Source organism: Platichthys flesus, chromosome 15, assembly GCF_949316205.1.
Source record: "Platichthys flesus chromosome 15, fPlaFle2.1, whole genome shotgun sequence".
Classification (NCBI taxonomy): Eukaryota; Metazoa; Chordata; class Actinopteri; order Pleuronectiformes; family Pleuronectidae; genus Platichthys; species Platichthys flesus.
In genome coordinates, this window is record NC_084959.1 from 3,426,652 (window position 1) to 3,442,890 (window position 16,239).

At 43.5% G+C, this 16,239-nt stretch overlaps 1 protein-coding gene across 1 annotated transcript in view; it reads left to right on the forward strand.

Moving 5' to 3' along the window:
• The window catches only part of gria4b (glutamate receptor, ionotropic, AMPA 4b), a 103,252-nt gene that overhangs the window by 45,155 nt on the left and 41,858 nt on the right, over window positions 1-16,239 (forward strand). The window contains exon 4 of the mRNA XM_062406523.1: window positions 7,692-7,931. Coding sequence (XP_062262507.1) covers window positions 7,692-7,931 — 240 coding nt within the window. The remainder of the gene's footprint in view (window positions 1-7,691; window positions 7,932-16,239) is intronic.

Sequence of the window (16,239 nt, forward strand, 5' to 3'; positions counted from 1 at the left end):
TGTGTGATTTTATGTGTGTCACCAATATATTCACGAACGTTTAGTCAATATCTCGGGCCACTGGACTCGGCCGTGATGGATACGATGCAGTTTGTTTACTGCAGCTCTGTAATGAGCAATTCTGAATAGATTCCACACACAAACACGCTTCACTCTTTTTACTTTGCTCCAGTTTGTGAGATGTTTGGACCCAAATGTAAAAGATGTCAAAACAGCTCATGTGATTAAAGTGTCTCATGTGGTGAATACGATGGCAGAGACACTCTAGTTTAGGAGGAAGAGGAGGCAGAGGAGGAGGGAGAATAGGAATAGCAGGAGGAGGAAGAGGAGGAGTGTGTAAATGATTTGCGGAGCAGAGCTTCATCCTGCACCACTGCTCTTTAACCCATGGGCATGGTGGGAGACAAAGTCAAGCAGACAGAATACGCCAGTGCACGACGTGTGTGTGTGTGTGTGTGTGTGTGCGTGTGTGAAATGGGACTTGGTCTGTCTATGGCACTCATGCATTATGTGGAAATGTGCTGCAGTGATATCCAGTGGGACTCTCTCTCTCTCTCTCTCTCTCTCTCTCTCTCTCTCTCTCTCTCTCTCTCTCTCTCTCTCTCTCTCTCTCTCTATTCGTGTGTGTGTGATGCCAAAGGAAAAGTCGTACGCACAAAAGCATACATGCATGCAACATGCACTTGAATGCACACAAGCACATGGCACAAGCGCATTATTCAATCTGACACACACACTCACACACACACAGACACACACACATGCACACACACACACAGACACACACACATGCACACACACACACACACACACACACACACACACACACACACACACACACACATAAGGTCTGACTGAAGGCTGGGAGATGTGTTGTATATGTATCATAAGGTGTTGCATCCCTCTCAGATGCTGCACATGTGTGTGTCTGTGTGTATTCCCCGGTGCTGTAACACAACACTGATTCATAGAACGGTGAGTAACAAGCTGCTCATGTTACTGGTCTGTGTTTGTCTCGGAGGAGATAATGTATCTGTCCCACCGAGTGCCCCAAGTTGAATATTAAGGAGAATATTATGCAGCGAACTGAGCGATAAGTTGTTGCATCTCCAGGAATCATTAAACCAGGCGAGGAATTCTCATGAATGAGGATCTCTCTCTCACCAGGCTCTGAGTTATTCACATGTGGCTGAACCACAGTGGCTCTGAGGGAGGAACTCCAGGCGGCCACGGGAGAAGGTTTGATGATACAGATGTTGTACAGCTCACGTAACGATTCAACCAAGTAATGAAACCGTTAAATAAGTGAAGGCTGAGGCTGAATGAAGCCTCTGTGTTCGCTCTGACACTGGAGGTGTCGGAGGGAGAGAGGGAATCGAGCGATCGCTTCACTGCGGCGGCTGTGATTCTGTCCAAAATGGCCGCCTGGTCGGTTAAATACTGACGGTTTCTTTTCATCAGGGCTGTTCAAAAAAAGAGGCCGGTATTGATTTTTACTTCAGTGGAACTATTACGGACACAAGGGGGGGGCTTCATTCCTGTCCTTTTCATCAAAGACCTCCACTCATGTCCCCTCGCCTCTGTGTGAGTCGATGAAGAGGTGTCGCTGCTCGTCTCGGTCTCAAAGAGCTGATGATGATGATGATGATGATGATGATGATGATGATGATGATAGAAAAACCCCGTCATAAACTGAGTGTCACTGTAATTACAGTAACCAGCTCTGGTTTGTAAAGGGCTTCGAGCTCCTGTTTGAAAAGTTTCTTGTCTCACAATCTCACTTTCTAACATTTCATCCTCTGAAACATGCAAAGAAAACAAAGTCCCTCAGAAGCTGCAGCACATTTACCTCAAGTGTAAAGAATATGTATCACTCTCGGGTTAAATTTGATTAAAATATCACAGCACTTCTTCCGTCTGTGGAGAATGTGTGAATAATACAAATAGAAATAGATTCACGCTTTAGACGAATACATTGGCAACACTCAGAGGAGAGGGCAAAGGAGATTGACTTTCTAACTTTGTTAACTTTGCTACGTAGGTTTTAGGAACATGCTGAAGAATTGCATTTGGTTACTTTGTGGTTTTTAGCTTTTGGGAAGCCACTTAATAAGAAATCAACGATAAGAGAACTAGTCATAGTTATACAATGTATTATCATTGTTATTATTTCATTGGATTAATCGACAATAACAGCACATTTATCTTTCACAGTATGAATCATAATCTAGGAGAAATTAGTTTGAACTCTATGTTCAGTTTGACCCTGATCACTGTTTCTGTAATTTCTATTTTTATACCGTATATGAAACTATTTATTACAAATATTGAAAACACAATCTTGTTCAAATCAACTCTACTTGTTATACATCTGTGCGTTTTACTTGGTAAATTAGCTTTAATCATATCATAAAAGCACGATCTATACTTTGTACTTAAATCAGAAAATACATTTTTGTGGTTTGCAAACAATGACTTTAGGATTGTGGAGCTTGGGAAGTCGATGGAGGAGTAACAGTGCAAGTGAATCCAGGAAGCCAAAGATAAACCAGGCTGAGCTACTTTCAATAGTTGACGTTTTAAAGTGAAACAGATTTGGATGTTTCACTGACAAGAGACTTGAGATCGCAAAGAATTGAACACGACTGTAGATTCAGTTCTGCTCTGAAACAAGAGGTAAATAATGGAGGTTTGTTCTGTGCAGCTCAGATCGATATGTATCGACAGGGCAGAGGTTGGGGGCAGTGACCATCAAACCGCTGTGGGCGGGGCCTGACACCTGGGACACGGGGGGGGGGGGGGGGGGTTGTTGTTGTGTGACCGTCACTCAAGTGAATTCAACCGTCCACCGAGTTCAGCCGAGCTCTGATGACACGGCAGTTTAGCCTGCACACAAAGTCCTGGTCGGTCAATGGCGTCAGATTAGAGAAGCTCATCTCACCTTAGCCTGGTTTATTTTAGCTTCGCCCGGGTTAGAGGAGCCCGGCGGTTTGATGCTCGGCCGATTCGGGGACGAGTTGCACTTCAGCAAAATCCCCTCACATGAGGTTTGATTTTTACTGGAAGTGAAGTGAGATTTCAGACTACTGTTATGTAAAATGACAGTAGAGCTGCCGCTGCACTGCTCTATTAGTGTGTCACACGCAGAAAGTCTGGCCCATTGATCCGCTCTGTGTGTGCGTGTGTGTGTGTCTGTGGGTGTGTGGGTCTGTGTGTGTGTGACCTGTTTGTGCAGCAGAGTGTGAGGCCAGCGGATGCTGTTTCGGGGTCACTGCTAGTGTGGGACTAAATGGACCAGTCCAGGAGCTGTGCTTGTCACCAGTGGCCGCCCACTCTCTGTCAGTCCGACTGCTGTCACATCACCACTGGGTCATACGGAGAGAACTCTCTTTGATACAGCTTGACTCTGATGGAATGCCTCCGTTGGTCTGTGCTGTCTCTTTGCAGCAGAGGAATCCTGCTCTGGATTGTCCGGGAAGCCGCGCGGCTCAAAAGCACATGTGGGAAATGTCACGTCTCAGACGGAGAACGAGTCCTTCTGACATGTTCTGGTGAAATTATAGATATTTTATTTCTTTTCTAGGGGCATAAAAATGAATTGTCCTGTCTCCCTGCACAGCCCAGTAATCTGCAGGCATCAGGGGTATGCAGCAGAATGGTACAAATGTGCAGTTAAAGAATTACACACTTGTATTGTGTTACTGTGACGTCTGTTTCACATTTTCACATATTGTTGCTCCCACTTTTTTAGAATAACAGAAGTGACAGTTCATGTTTGTGAGAAGAAACTCTTTCCTTTCTACTCGGGTGTGAAGTTCAGTGAGCGAGTGAATGTGAATCCAGACCTGATCCTTATGCTTTGGGAGAAACACTGGACAGATTCCCTGGTGAGCTGTTTCTTCTTTACGGTTCAGTCGGACTCCTTCTTCGTCGCGGAGGCAATCTGTTTGAATTAAATGGATAACACTGATCGTTTGCCATTTGGCTCGAGTGCAACTGCTAACTCACGACTGTAGAGTCCACTGTGCCAGAGCGTCTGGTGGCTGATTGGTCTCATTGGCAGCGTCTGAGAGTCTGGAGCTGTGACCTTCAAGCAGTTTTCTGTTATGATCGCAGTTGGACCGAACGTACAGAGTATATAAAACAAACTTTATGGAATTTCACAGCAATGGGATGAAACCTGCAGGATTTAAAACCAGGATTTAGATTTTTCTAGATTTGTATTGAGCTGTATTTTCTCAGTGTTTACATTCCTTGATATAATTTTCCTCATTTCCTCATATGACAACATAAATACTTATGCATCAATTTTCACCTGCAGTTTCAGTCCAACAGTCAGTCTCTGGTGCAAATATTATTTTTGTAGCCGTTAAACTCCGTGAACATTCCCATGTGCAGCTGCTGCACATACACCTGGAAAACTTCCCTGCTAAACTGAAGCCTTATGCATGAAAATAAGTGAAACAACGATTCAGTTCATTCATTTCACGCTTGTTTAAAGTAACTAAAATGTCACTAAACAACCAAAGGAGAGCAGAACGGAGAAATGTTGTAATTCAACGAATCAGTAATTACAGACAAGCCCACCAGGGGGACAACGTGTGATCAGCTGTGTCAGGTTTTGATCTCAGACCTTCGTTAAACACATATTGATTTTTGTCTTAGTAAAACTAGAATTTGTGCCTAATAGCAATATACTGTGTGCGTGGGATTCAGGGAAGTGTGTGTGTGTGTGTGTGTGTGTGTGTGTGTGTGTGTGTGTGTGTGTGTGTGTGTGTGTGTGTGTGTGTGTGTGTGTGTGTGTGAGTGTGTATGTGTGTGTGTGTGTGTATTGATGTCTTCCCGTCCCTCGGGGGGACATCAGTGGGTTGTCTGGATTTTCCAACCTCTGGACTCTTTTCTTGGTTCAGCGGAGGCTCTGTCTACCACGACTGTGCTCCTCCAGAGAGCCTTCATCCCTCAATACAGACACACACACACAGACACACACAGACGCACATGAGCATGTCACAGGTCTTTCTCTGGTGAAGTTTCATTCTCTTTCTTCATGAAGGTCAAATATTTGTAGAGACGTTTTCTCTACACAACCGACACAGACGCTGACTTCAGTCCTGACACGAGGAAAAGCAAACTTCAGCCGTGATACTGAGACGAATCCCTGAGCAGTTCAGACTCGACTTGTCGTCTTCTTCCTGCTCGTGTCGGTATCCAGCACCTGCATGTACTTTAATTGTGTGTACAACACAAGCAGCATGGATTTCTCTCTCTCACTCTGACTGTTGTCTTGTTTGTCTCAGTGAGGCAGGGAGATCAGAAAGACACACACACACACACACACACACTCAACAGTGTACTGCACTCTGCATGGAAACAATGGGTTTGTCAGTGAAGCATCTGTCTGGAGCGTTTCCTTCAGTTTCACATTCACTCTGATTCTCTCCCTCACCCAGAAACTGGCAGAGGATGCTCATTATTTTACCTCTCTGTTGTTGTCGTTCCGGGAGTGTGTGCGTGAATATGTGTGTGTGCGTGTGTTAAAAGTGGGCAATTACAGTGCGGCTCTTGTCGACAGCCAAACCTTTCTATAATGAGGAGATCTCCTTAAGCAGGATGCACTGCGTGTGTTTGCAGAGCGCAGCTTGATGCAAATGAAAAGTTTCCATCGTGCTCGGAGAGACGTTACACATATAGGACGCAGCTTGTTACACATCGTTAACAGAGGGAAATATATAAAACCCTATAAACTCGACATCGTCTTATATGATCAAGTCCAGACGATTACAGACCATATTCATTCTCCTCTGATTTATCTTCAAACACTTGATCCTTGGAAACATCTGGGAAACGTGAGAGGATGTTACAGCCGCCGCCCACTTTTAGAACATATCTCGTTTGCTCCATTGATGTTTCAGGAAATCTTTTTATTGAAATTGTTTTGAGTCTGGATCGAGGCCGAGCAGCTTCAAGATGAATTGTGCCCATGAAACATTTGATCCAGAGCAAGTGATTATTAGTAACGGGGTTGAAAAGGCTGAGGTAGAGGATTGTACATCATTATTTTAAGAGTGGAAGAACTACACATCCCATAAACCATTGAGAATTTACCTTTTCCAACAACTTCCTGTGCTGCTTCTTGAATTTAACCATGTTTTTAATACAGTGTTTCACTTTATTGTAGTTTGTATCTTGTGTGTATGTGTGTAGCATTTCATATTGTGTATAGAATAGTAACTTAGTGTAGCAGTGTAACTTTAGTGTCGTCACATCCCCCCCTCAGAGCTGAATGGTCCAATCAGAGTCGACATGATTTTCGAAGTTGTGGTCAACATTTCCTTGACCAGAACATCAGAGATGTTGTTACTACACCTGAGGATTATGGGTAGTGTAGTACTTCTCCTTGGTATCATCAATAAAACACGGGGCGTATAACATGGTTTCACGATTTCGTGGCTTGTGGTAAATCTTCCTGGGAAGGTTGATAATAAAAATCTCTATCAGAAAAAAACGAATGGGACTTTTTATAAAGATCTCATAGTTATTTCTTGTCATTTTAAGTCTTTTATTAAAAAATGACAAAGGAATTTAATTTGCTAAACTGCTTATTTTAGCTTGTCCACAGTTGTAATTTCTCCCATTCACATTCTTTATTTAACTTATTTCTTTCTTTCTTTCTGTCAAATACCAACATGTCTCTTAGGGAAGCTTTGCTTTTTGAACTCATATGAAAAGCTCCCTGAGATCTTCTGTCTTGACTCTGTCTTGACGTCATGAAGCAGCAGCAGCCTGAGCTCAGTGAGTTTTTGTTAATGGGCCACACGTCCTCTGGAGTTCACTGCATCTACACAACATGGAGGATATTGACTCAACGCGTTGCTACTGTATCTGTGGTTTAATGGGGAAGAGAGCGGCGGTTGAGATGAAAGCGTGAGAACGACCGGACGTGTTTGGGTTTGATCTGTTTACTGCTCCTCTCAAAAGGGTTTCAAGTGGTAATCAGCGGGATAATGGTTTGTTGTGTTGTCTCCAGCCACGGTGCTCAGAGCCACATCTCCCAGCAGTCCATTGTCATTCAAAACAGCGTTTGGTTTAATTTGTCTCCGTCATCAGTTCAGGTGCATCTGTCATTTACGATGGCTATCGCTGCTCGTATTAACCGCCGCGGTTCCTCCTCTGTTTATCTGAAGTGAAAAGAAAACATCACTTCCTGTGCGCCGAGCCCCTGGCAGCGCGCCGAGAGGAATATCGTTTAAAAACGTTGTTTCTCTGGAGACGAGACCTCGTTACGTGTTGTTGTTTCTGCTCCTTCACCGTGAAGTTGTCATGGGAGAAGAGCGCTTAATAAAAGATAAGTAAACTGATTCAAAGCCTGACAATGGCCTAGTTGTTTATATTAAAGAACAATAGAAGAGAATGATAGAAGAGAGAAATGCCAGTATATATAGTGTATATGTATATTTATGATGAATTTAAAATTGGGGCATTGACAAAACCTACAGAGAATTCTCACCAAATCCACTGAGCGTCCGGCTCTTTGTTTAATCTCTTCTCACTAACCTCATTTCCATTTAATATAAATTCCTTCACATGATTTCAAAGGGATTCACAGGAATAAGTTTTATGTATTTCCCCTCTACATCCCCTCATCTTCTTTTCTTTGCACTAACTGATTGTCTTGTTCCTCTTCTCCTCAGTTTGCTCACAGTACTCCCGCGGTGTCTTCGCCATCTTCGGCCTGTACGACAAGCGCTCGGTCCACACGTTGACGTCCTTCTGCAGCGCCCTGCACATCTCCCTCATCACGCCCAGCTTCCCCACGGAGGGCGAGAGCCAGTTCACCCTGCAGCTCCGGCCGTCCATCCGGGGCGCGCTGCTGTCGCTGCTCGACCACTACGACTGGAACAAGTTCGTGTTCCTGTACGACACCGATCGGGGTGAGTGACGAGGACGGAGCTCGTGTTTCATTCGTTTGAAGGTCACTGAGACGTTCTGCAGAAAGACACATGTAGTTTAATTAGTTTTAGATTTGATTTCTCTGTAGACACGATGGGGTTTCCTTTTCCATGCTGCAGTTTGGGTTTATTTAAGTCCACTGGTAATTGTTGATGGGAAACAGGAAAGGAAACATAATCTTTAAAATCAACAAGTCCCAAATGTTTGTCAAATACATGGAGACATTCAACATTATCCTGGGAGGACAGTGTCTTATTCTATAATGATATACGCAAATATGCAAAATGATATATCAAATCTGGCAAATCTCTCTCTCTCTCTCTCTCTCTCTCTCTCTCTCTCTCTCTCTCTCTCTCACCACAATTCACTCTTCCAAAGTCAAAAGGCTTGTACTTATTCAGCCCCACCCCCCACCCCAACCCCCCCTCCGCTCCGTGTCACATTTCCATTACCAGACAGAATGGATATGGGCGACTGCGTGGATCACATCTCCACATCTCACTTTCATATATTCTCCAGAAGCTCGTTGAGGGGGGTTTTCTATTCTTTCTCTGTGCTGCTGCTGGTGGGAGGGGGGGGGCTGCAATGGGTTTGTGAGCAGATTGGATGTATGGTGGGGAGGGGTGGGGGGGTCTGCAGAGTGAGGACCCTATCAGGATGGCCTCCCCTTCAGAACAAATCATTCCCTGCCCCTTCGCTCTCTTATCTCAGGTCGCACATGCCTGACTGGGTTAGAAGCCTCCTCTCAACAACACCCACTCGTATCTGATCAAGTGTTCTCCCCAAAAGCCACAGAGGAGGGTTCCCTCAGATGTATGACACAACCAGAGCACCTCCATTTCCCATCAAAGCTGACTCAAGATCAGGATTAGCCGGTGTTCTGTTGCGTCATGTTTTCTAGAATCAAGTCTCTTGTCTCCTGGTTCAAAACAGACTGTAATGTTTCGTTTATACTCGAGATGCTTCCTGGTCAAACAGAGGAGATTCAATCAGGGAACAGCAGCTGAAGTGCATCCATGTCTGGTGCTTGGGTTTACAAATTTAGGTTTGTAGGTTTAATTATAAAAACCAAATATCTACAATAATTCAGAGACAACAATCCAATGGTTACTCGACTCTGACTTGTGTCTGTAGCTCTCTGATATGCTGTCAGTCCTCTGACGGCCACAGAAATGCTTGTGACCTGCCGAGACACGGACTCCTGAAGAGGTGGTGTGATGTCTGGTGCTGAGATGACAGCAGCAGATTCTTCCAATGCTCACTGTTACATATGGAATAGGAAATGAAGCCAGTCCTCTGTCTGTCCTCCTCCTTCGTTTCATCTGTAGTTGTGCACGTCCTCTGAAAGCTTACGGATACGGGCCTAACAAACAACACAGAGCAGTACCACTGAAAATCTTGGAGGGGCCGTGTTCAAGTGAAGTGATCAGAGCACACGAGGAAGAGATTTCAACAATGGTGGATAAGAAACTACAGGAGTCTATATGGCACAAGGACAAACAAGACACTTTTATCACAACCTCCTTCACCATCAACATACATAGCTTATCCTCTTATAGAAAACGAAGTTCTCGCTAAATACGTCTTACTCTTCACATTGGAACGTTTCAGTTCTCGATTATAAAATATTCCTTTAATAGAGTTTTTAAGATGTTATCCTGTGTGGTTTGTGTTTTGTGAGTTACATGGAACTCTTGTGTATTTGCTGGATTTTGCTGAACTTGATATTTTCCCTGGACGAGCCTCGGCTGAGTGAGGGGCTCTGTCCATGGTGCTGAAACCAGGCTCCTGTCTCACTACCTGATCGCTGATGTTCAGGATTTTGTCGAAGCTGCTGTCGCACGAACAGTTAGAAACACCGGCTGTCAGGTGTGTGACGGACTGACGACAACACACAGCTACCGACAACAAGACAGATACTCTTCCTCCTGATTGAGTGAAACCTTCTGACGACCTGCAGGTTCACGTATAAGAGATGATATTTGAATATAGATGATCAAACTGAAGCTTTTAAAGTCAGTCATTTTCAAGGGCAATGGTTTTCCCATTATTCATATCATGATGAATATTTACAGAAATCTATTCTCATCTTCTACAGGTTTTATCCACGTCTTATCCGATACTCTCTCCTCTTATTTCCTTCCCTCTTTCATTTCCCCTGTGAACTTTACAGCTGATCCGTTTTAATCTGTTTCATTTCCAGACAAAGAATCAAACCAGATTGCTGCACATATTGGATGACTGACCTTACTTTACCATAGCTACTTTAATTACTTAACTTATATTACTTACCATACTTTATTTAACTTACCTACTTATTTATTTACTTTAATGATTCTAAACTGGGAATCTCCCGTGTTACAGCAGCAGAACATCGGGTACAACACACATAACAACATATAACAAGTATAAGAATATATACTCGATTTAAACTATACAACATACACAGAATCAAAATATCATATAATTCAATCACATTGAATTAATTGTGTGCAAGTAGTTACCATTTTTCTAGATCCCCAAAAATCCTGAAACCCTCGATACCTGACGTGGTTTAAATTCAAATTACTAAATGTTTAAGCTCTGGCGCCGCCCTTCAGACCAATTGTGTTTCTGCATCACTTGTCAAGGTTGTGTACTAGCTTGACACTGGTTGTTCGTCAGTGAGGAGAAAGTGAACTACAGTCGTTTTCTCTGAAGACGTGAATAAATTAAAGCCTCAAATGTTGTCCTGAGGTTCATCTGTCTTTGTTGGAGGGTTTAACTGTGCATGTGTGTGTGTTTGTGTCTGTTTGTGTGAGCATGCACATGCACTTTTCACAAGGCTTTTGGGTGCAGGCTGCAGCACTTTAGCCTGAGGATTTTTTTTCACACACAGGAGCAGGCATTCATCCAGTATCGACTATAATGTAGAATCAGCCCACGCATGGCTGAGCTCAGTCAATGAGTGCCAGGCTGATTCCCTGCATCAAAGAACCAGATACAAGGGACTGGACACTCTAGCTCTGTGTGTGTGTGTGTGTGTGTGTGTGTGTGTGTGTGTGTGTGTGTGTGTGTGTGTTTGTGTGTGCTTTGGTGTTTGTGTATGTTTGTGTGTCTGTGTTTGAGAGAGTGACTGCTTTTCCTTTTAGCTTCCCTGGATTTCCCATTATACACACACACACATGTATACGCACACACACACACACACACACACACACAAACACTAATAAGGAAATACAAATGAATGAAGGAAATTATTTAAAAGAGAAGTTAAAGAGAATGCAAATAAATTGAGTGATGACATTCTTTTTTTGAAGAGGAGAGGAACGAGGTTAAAGAAAGAAATGAGATGAGAGGAAATGGAGGAAAGTGGAGTGATGGAAAAGAAAGGATGGATGAAGAAAACAGAGGAGATAATAGAAAAGGAGAGGGGAAACGAGGAAGGCATTAAAGGAAACAAGGAAGAGGAGAGAAGGAAAGGGGTGAGATGAAATAAAGGATATAGGAAGCAGTGGGATGAAACAGGAAGAGAAGAGATGAAATGGAGCAAATGGGATTAGATAGAAGGGGATACTAAACATGAAGATATAAGAGGAAAAGAGAGGAAACTAATAGGTGGGGGAGGAAATGAGATCAGAGAAAGAAAAAGAGGAGGAGATGGAGGGAAATGAGAGGAGGGAAATGAAGATGAAGGACTGCAAAAGAAAGAGGAAACCAGCAGAAAGTGAAAGAGATTAGAGTAAACAGTGGGGGAGGAGAGGAGAAGATGGGGGATGAAATGGAGGAAACAAGAAGTGGGAAAGAAGGGAAGGGAGAGGAGATGATGAGGAGCAGAATGAAGGATGAAGGGTGGGGAAAAGAAAGCAGAGGAGAGGAAACAGCAGGAGAGAGGAAGAGTGGGGAGCATGCCAGGAGGAAGGAGGGGAAGAAAGGAAAAGATTGGGAAGTAGAGGTAAGGAAAGGAAAGGAAGGTAAATAAAATGACAGGAGGGAAAATGTCAGGGGCGGGGGAAACAAACTGAGAGAAGGTGAAGAAAAGAGAAGACAAGAGAGCGGATGACTGGAAGGGAGATGAAATGAGAGCAGTGAAATGAGGATGAAGGACAAGAAGAAAGGAGAGGAGAGGACACAAGCAAACATGAAAGATATTAGAGGAAACAGCCAGGGAGGAGAGGTGTAGAGGGGGTAGAGAAGAAAAGGGAGGAGGGGAAACAAGTAGAAGGCAGAGGAAAGCAAAGGGATAAAGAATACAAACGATGAAAGAGAGAAGAGGAGAGGAAATAAGAGGAGTAGAGTGAGGATGAAGGACAGGAAAAGGTTATAGGAAATGAAGGAGACAAGAGGAAACAGAAGGAGAGGAGAAAAGCGGGGAGGAAGCCAGGCAGAAGGAATGAGTGGATAGCAGAGGACAGGAAAGCAACGAAGAGGTAATGAAAGCAGAGGAAACCAGAAGAGAGGAAATGTCAAGGAAGGAAAGGGAAGGAAACGACATGAGAGAAGGAAAAGGGTGAAGAAAACAGGAGGAAATGGAATTGAGGTAAGGAGAAGACAAGAGAGAGGAGATGAAATGAGATGATGAAAAATGAGAGGAGTCAGGGAGGAGGTGGGAATAAGAGGAGATGATCCTGCGGCAGATGGTCAGGAGGAGTGAGTGTTTTAAAACCCTCTCAGGAGCGCAAGAGGTGAAAGGAAAAGAGGGGGAGGGGAAGGATGGAGGTGAAGATGTAGAGGAGGCAGAGGTCCAGATGTGCACTCTCTCTCTCTCTCTCTCTCTCTCCTCTCCAGCTGTTTTCCTCCCGTGTCCTATGGCTCTGTCTCTGACGGTCATCGTGGTTGGCTGCTGCTCCACACGGCCCGGGGCCACACACATTTATCAGCTGGTAATCAGCCGGGCCCTCACTGCCAGCACCGCAACTTCCTGTCCATACACCGTGTTCGCCACACAGCACAATAGAGCATGATGGGATGTCATCATCATCATCATCATCATCATCATCATCATTGTTACATACAAGCAACAAGTCCAGCTGCTGATCTGCATCGGGCAGGAACATGTTAAGAGGTTGAATTCCTAAATCCAACTTTATTAGTTCAGCAGCTTTTGCACATTTAGTGCTTCACAAATGATACAGCAGAAAATGAAATAATGCAAAATAGATTTTTTAAAGAATAATAAAATCGAGGAAATATTCTAGAAAATGTAAAAAATAGCGATACAAATCTGTGTTTTCTTTGCGAGAACAGGAATCTGCACAGGCCTGAAAACAGTAACTGGCCGAAAATATACTGTTGATTCACTTTTTGGGGCTTTTAGAGAAAGAACTTAAAATTGATTTCACCGCTATGAGGCTCCTGTAGGTTAAACTACGTCTCTGCAGCCTGGCGTCGTGCTGAGATAAAGATGAAAAATATATATAGATGGTTTCAAAGCAGGGGATCACCACTGTAATGGCATAAAGTATAGTTTCACAGCAACAGTGAACAAAAACAGCTGCTCATTTGTAGCCGAACCAGCTTCAGTCAAAAGCTGCAGCTGCCACAGGGAGTCGTTCTGAGCTCCCCACCTGCAACACCGTCTTTTTCATTATCTTTTATTTGTCAGGGAACGTTAGAAAAGCTTATTCCATCATATTTTATTCTCCGTAAGCAACGAGAAGAGACACTGAGTCAGATTTAGCTACCAGACCTTTTCCTGTGTGCGGTCCCTGCTGGCAGGTAGACACAAACACTGCAAAGTAAATGTTAAGTGAATCCACACCGTGAGGACTGAAGACCTTGAATGTCTTCAGAGGAGGATTAGTCATTTATTCTGTTTCCTTTGCCGAAAGAAATCTTCATCTTCACTGACAAGTTGTTCTAAAAGTCCAGGGACGTGAATATTGAAGTTAAAGATATAGATTTTCCTTCTGCCTTTTAGAAACTAATATCAGTCGTTCCACAGAAGAAATCTTCAGATGCTCTTAGGAACTCGATCACTCATAATAGATCAGGTATATTTTTACTCGTAATACTGGTGAAGAGGACAACTCCCATGATGCCTTGCTGCTTCACGCCATCGCCAAACTAGGGATTTGTTATTGTTTCGATTGAGAGGCTAATTTAATTAATTTTTTGTCCTTTTTTCCACTAAAAGTCTCATATGAACTGTAGGAAAATGAAAAGTCTCATATTGGAGGTGTGGCTCGTTCCTTTAGGAGTCTCTTGAGGCATCCTGACATGATATAGTACATGCATGTATGTGAGAGTATGTATTTGAGAGTATGTATGTGAGAGTATGCATGTGAAGGTATGCATGTGAGAGTATGTATGTGAGAGTATGTATGCATTTGAGAGTATGTATGTGAGAGTATGTATGTGAGAGTATGTATGTGAGAGTATGTTTGTATGTGAGAGTTTGTATGCATTTGAGAGTATGTATTTGAGAGTATGTATGTGAAGGTATGCATGTGAGAGTATGTATGTGAGAGTATGTATGCATTTGAGAGTATGTATGTGAGAGTATGTATGTGAGAGTATGTATGCATTTGAGAGTATGTATGTGAGAGTATGTATGTGAGAGTATGTATGCATTTGAGAGTATGTATGTGAGAGTATGTATGTGAGAGTATGCATTTGAGAGTATGTATGTGAGAGTATGTATGTGAGAGTATGTATGTGAGAGTATCTTTGTATGTGAGAGTATGTATGTGAGAGTATCTTTGTATGTGAGAGTATGTATGTATGTGAGAGTATGTATGTGAGAGTATGTTTGTATGTGTGACAATGCATGTGAGAGTATGGATGTGTGAGTAAGTGTGCATGTGAGAGTATGTATGTATGTGTGACTATGCATGTGAGAGTATGCATGTGAGAGTATGTATGTGAAGGTATGCATGTGAGAGTATGCATGTGTGAGTAAGTGTGCATGTGAGAGTATGTATGTATGTGTGACTATGCATGTGAGAGTATGCATGTGAGAGTATGCATGTGTGAGTATGCATGTGAAGGTATGCATGTGAGAGTATGCATGTGTGAGTAAGTGTGCGTGTGAGAGTATGCATGTGAGAGTATGTATGTGAAGGTATGCATGTGAGAGTATGCATGTGTGAGTAAGTGTGCATGGTAGAGTAGGTATGCATGTGTGTGTGCTTTCCATTTGTGCGTGGCCTCAGTCATCAGTCCCTCCTGGCATCGACGCTCCTCTAATGGGGAGCACGGGGGCCGGGGAGAGGAAGAAGGAGGTGGAGAGGGAGCCCGGTTGCCAGTGCACAGGTTAATCCACTAATTGGGAGCAAAGGGAGACGGGTTGCCAGATTGTGATGGCCACCAGGAGGGGCCGTTTAAGGGGGACATCTGTTCCTGTTGGAGAACAGCCGCCCTCGCAGCTCCCCATGCAGCTTCCTCTCTGACACTCATCTTCTTTATACACAAACCTGACAGCGAGGGCCCCCCCCTCTTCCACCCTCAGCCTCCAGAGTGTCGTGACACATCCGACTCGTGGAGAAGCCTGTTTCCCCGACTGGACCCGAAAGCAAGGGTCCGACTGGAGGAGGATAAAAGCTTCAGAGTCGCTGCTTCGATGCAGTTTCTCTTTTGACAGTAAAAAAGAGTTTGTCCTGCCAGAGATGTTGTGTCATCTGGGGCCAGTTTCCTGTTTAAAGCAGCAACTTACAACAATATGTTTTATACTTCACGTGCTGATGAGACACATTTCACACAGTCAGCATCATTTTGACCAGTTAATTTATTCAGGATCTCATTAACGTTTCAAACGAAGTCACTGGCCAGATGCTTCAATGTGCTCTTTACGTTGATGGCTGTTGAGCAATACGTCCACTAGTGGGCAGAGTAATGTAGGTTGAAAGAAAGATGCACCTAGCGCCCCCTGTGTCTGAGTGAAGCAACGTTCTCATATTTTGATGTTTCTTACAAACTTTGTCTGTTTTCAAAATGTTCCATCATTGTTTAATTACCTTCCTCGTGTCCTATTGTTGTCTCACTACTACTGGCTACACTGCCCCCCCACGACATCCACTGCTACTGCTCTATTTCAACTGTTTCCGTAAACGTTCAAAAGTCGTGAACAAATATTAAATTACCTCAGAGTTTCCACTTTTGTGTGTTCATCGTAACATCGAGCATGAATTAGAATCTAAATCTAGATGTTTAGAAATATTCAGAAAGCCAATCTGTTAATGTAATAACAGAAAGTCTTCAACTAAAGATTATTTATGTTGACAAATTCCCAACGACAAAACTAAGTAAACAAAGATGATGGGCACTTCAAATAAGATGAATAACAGTGTTTCCCGTGTGTGTGACTCCACC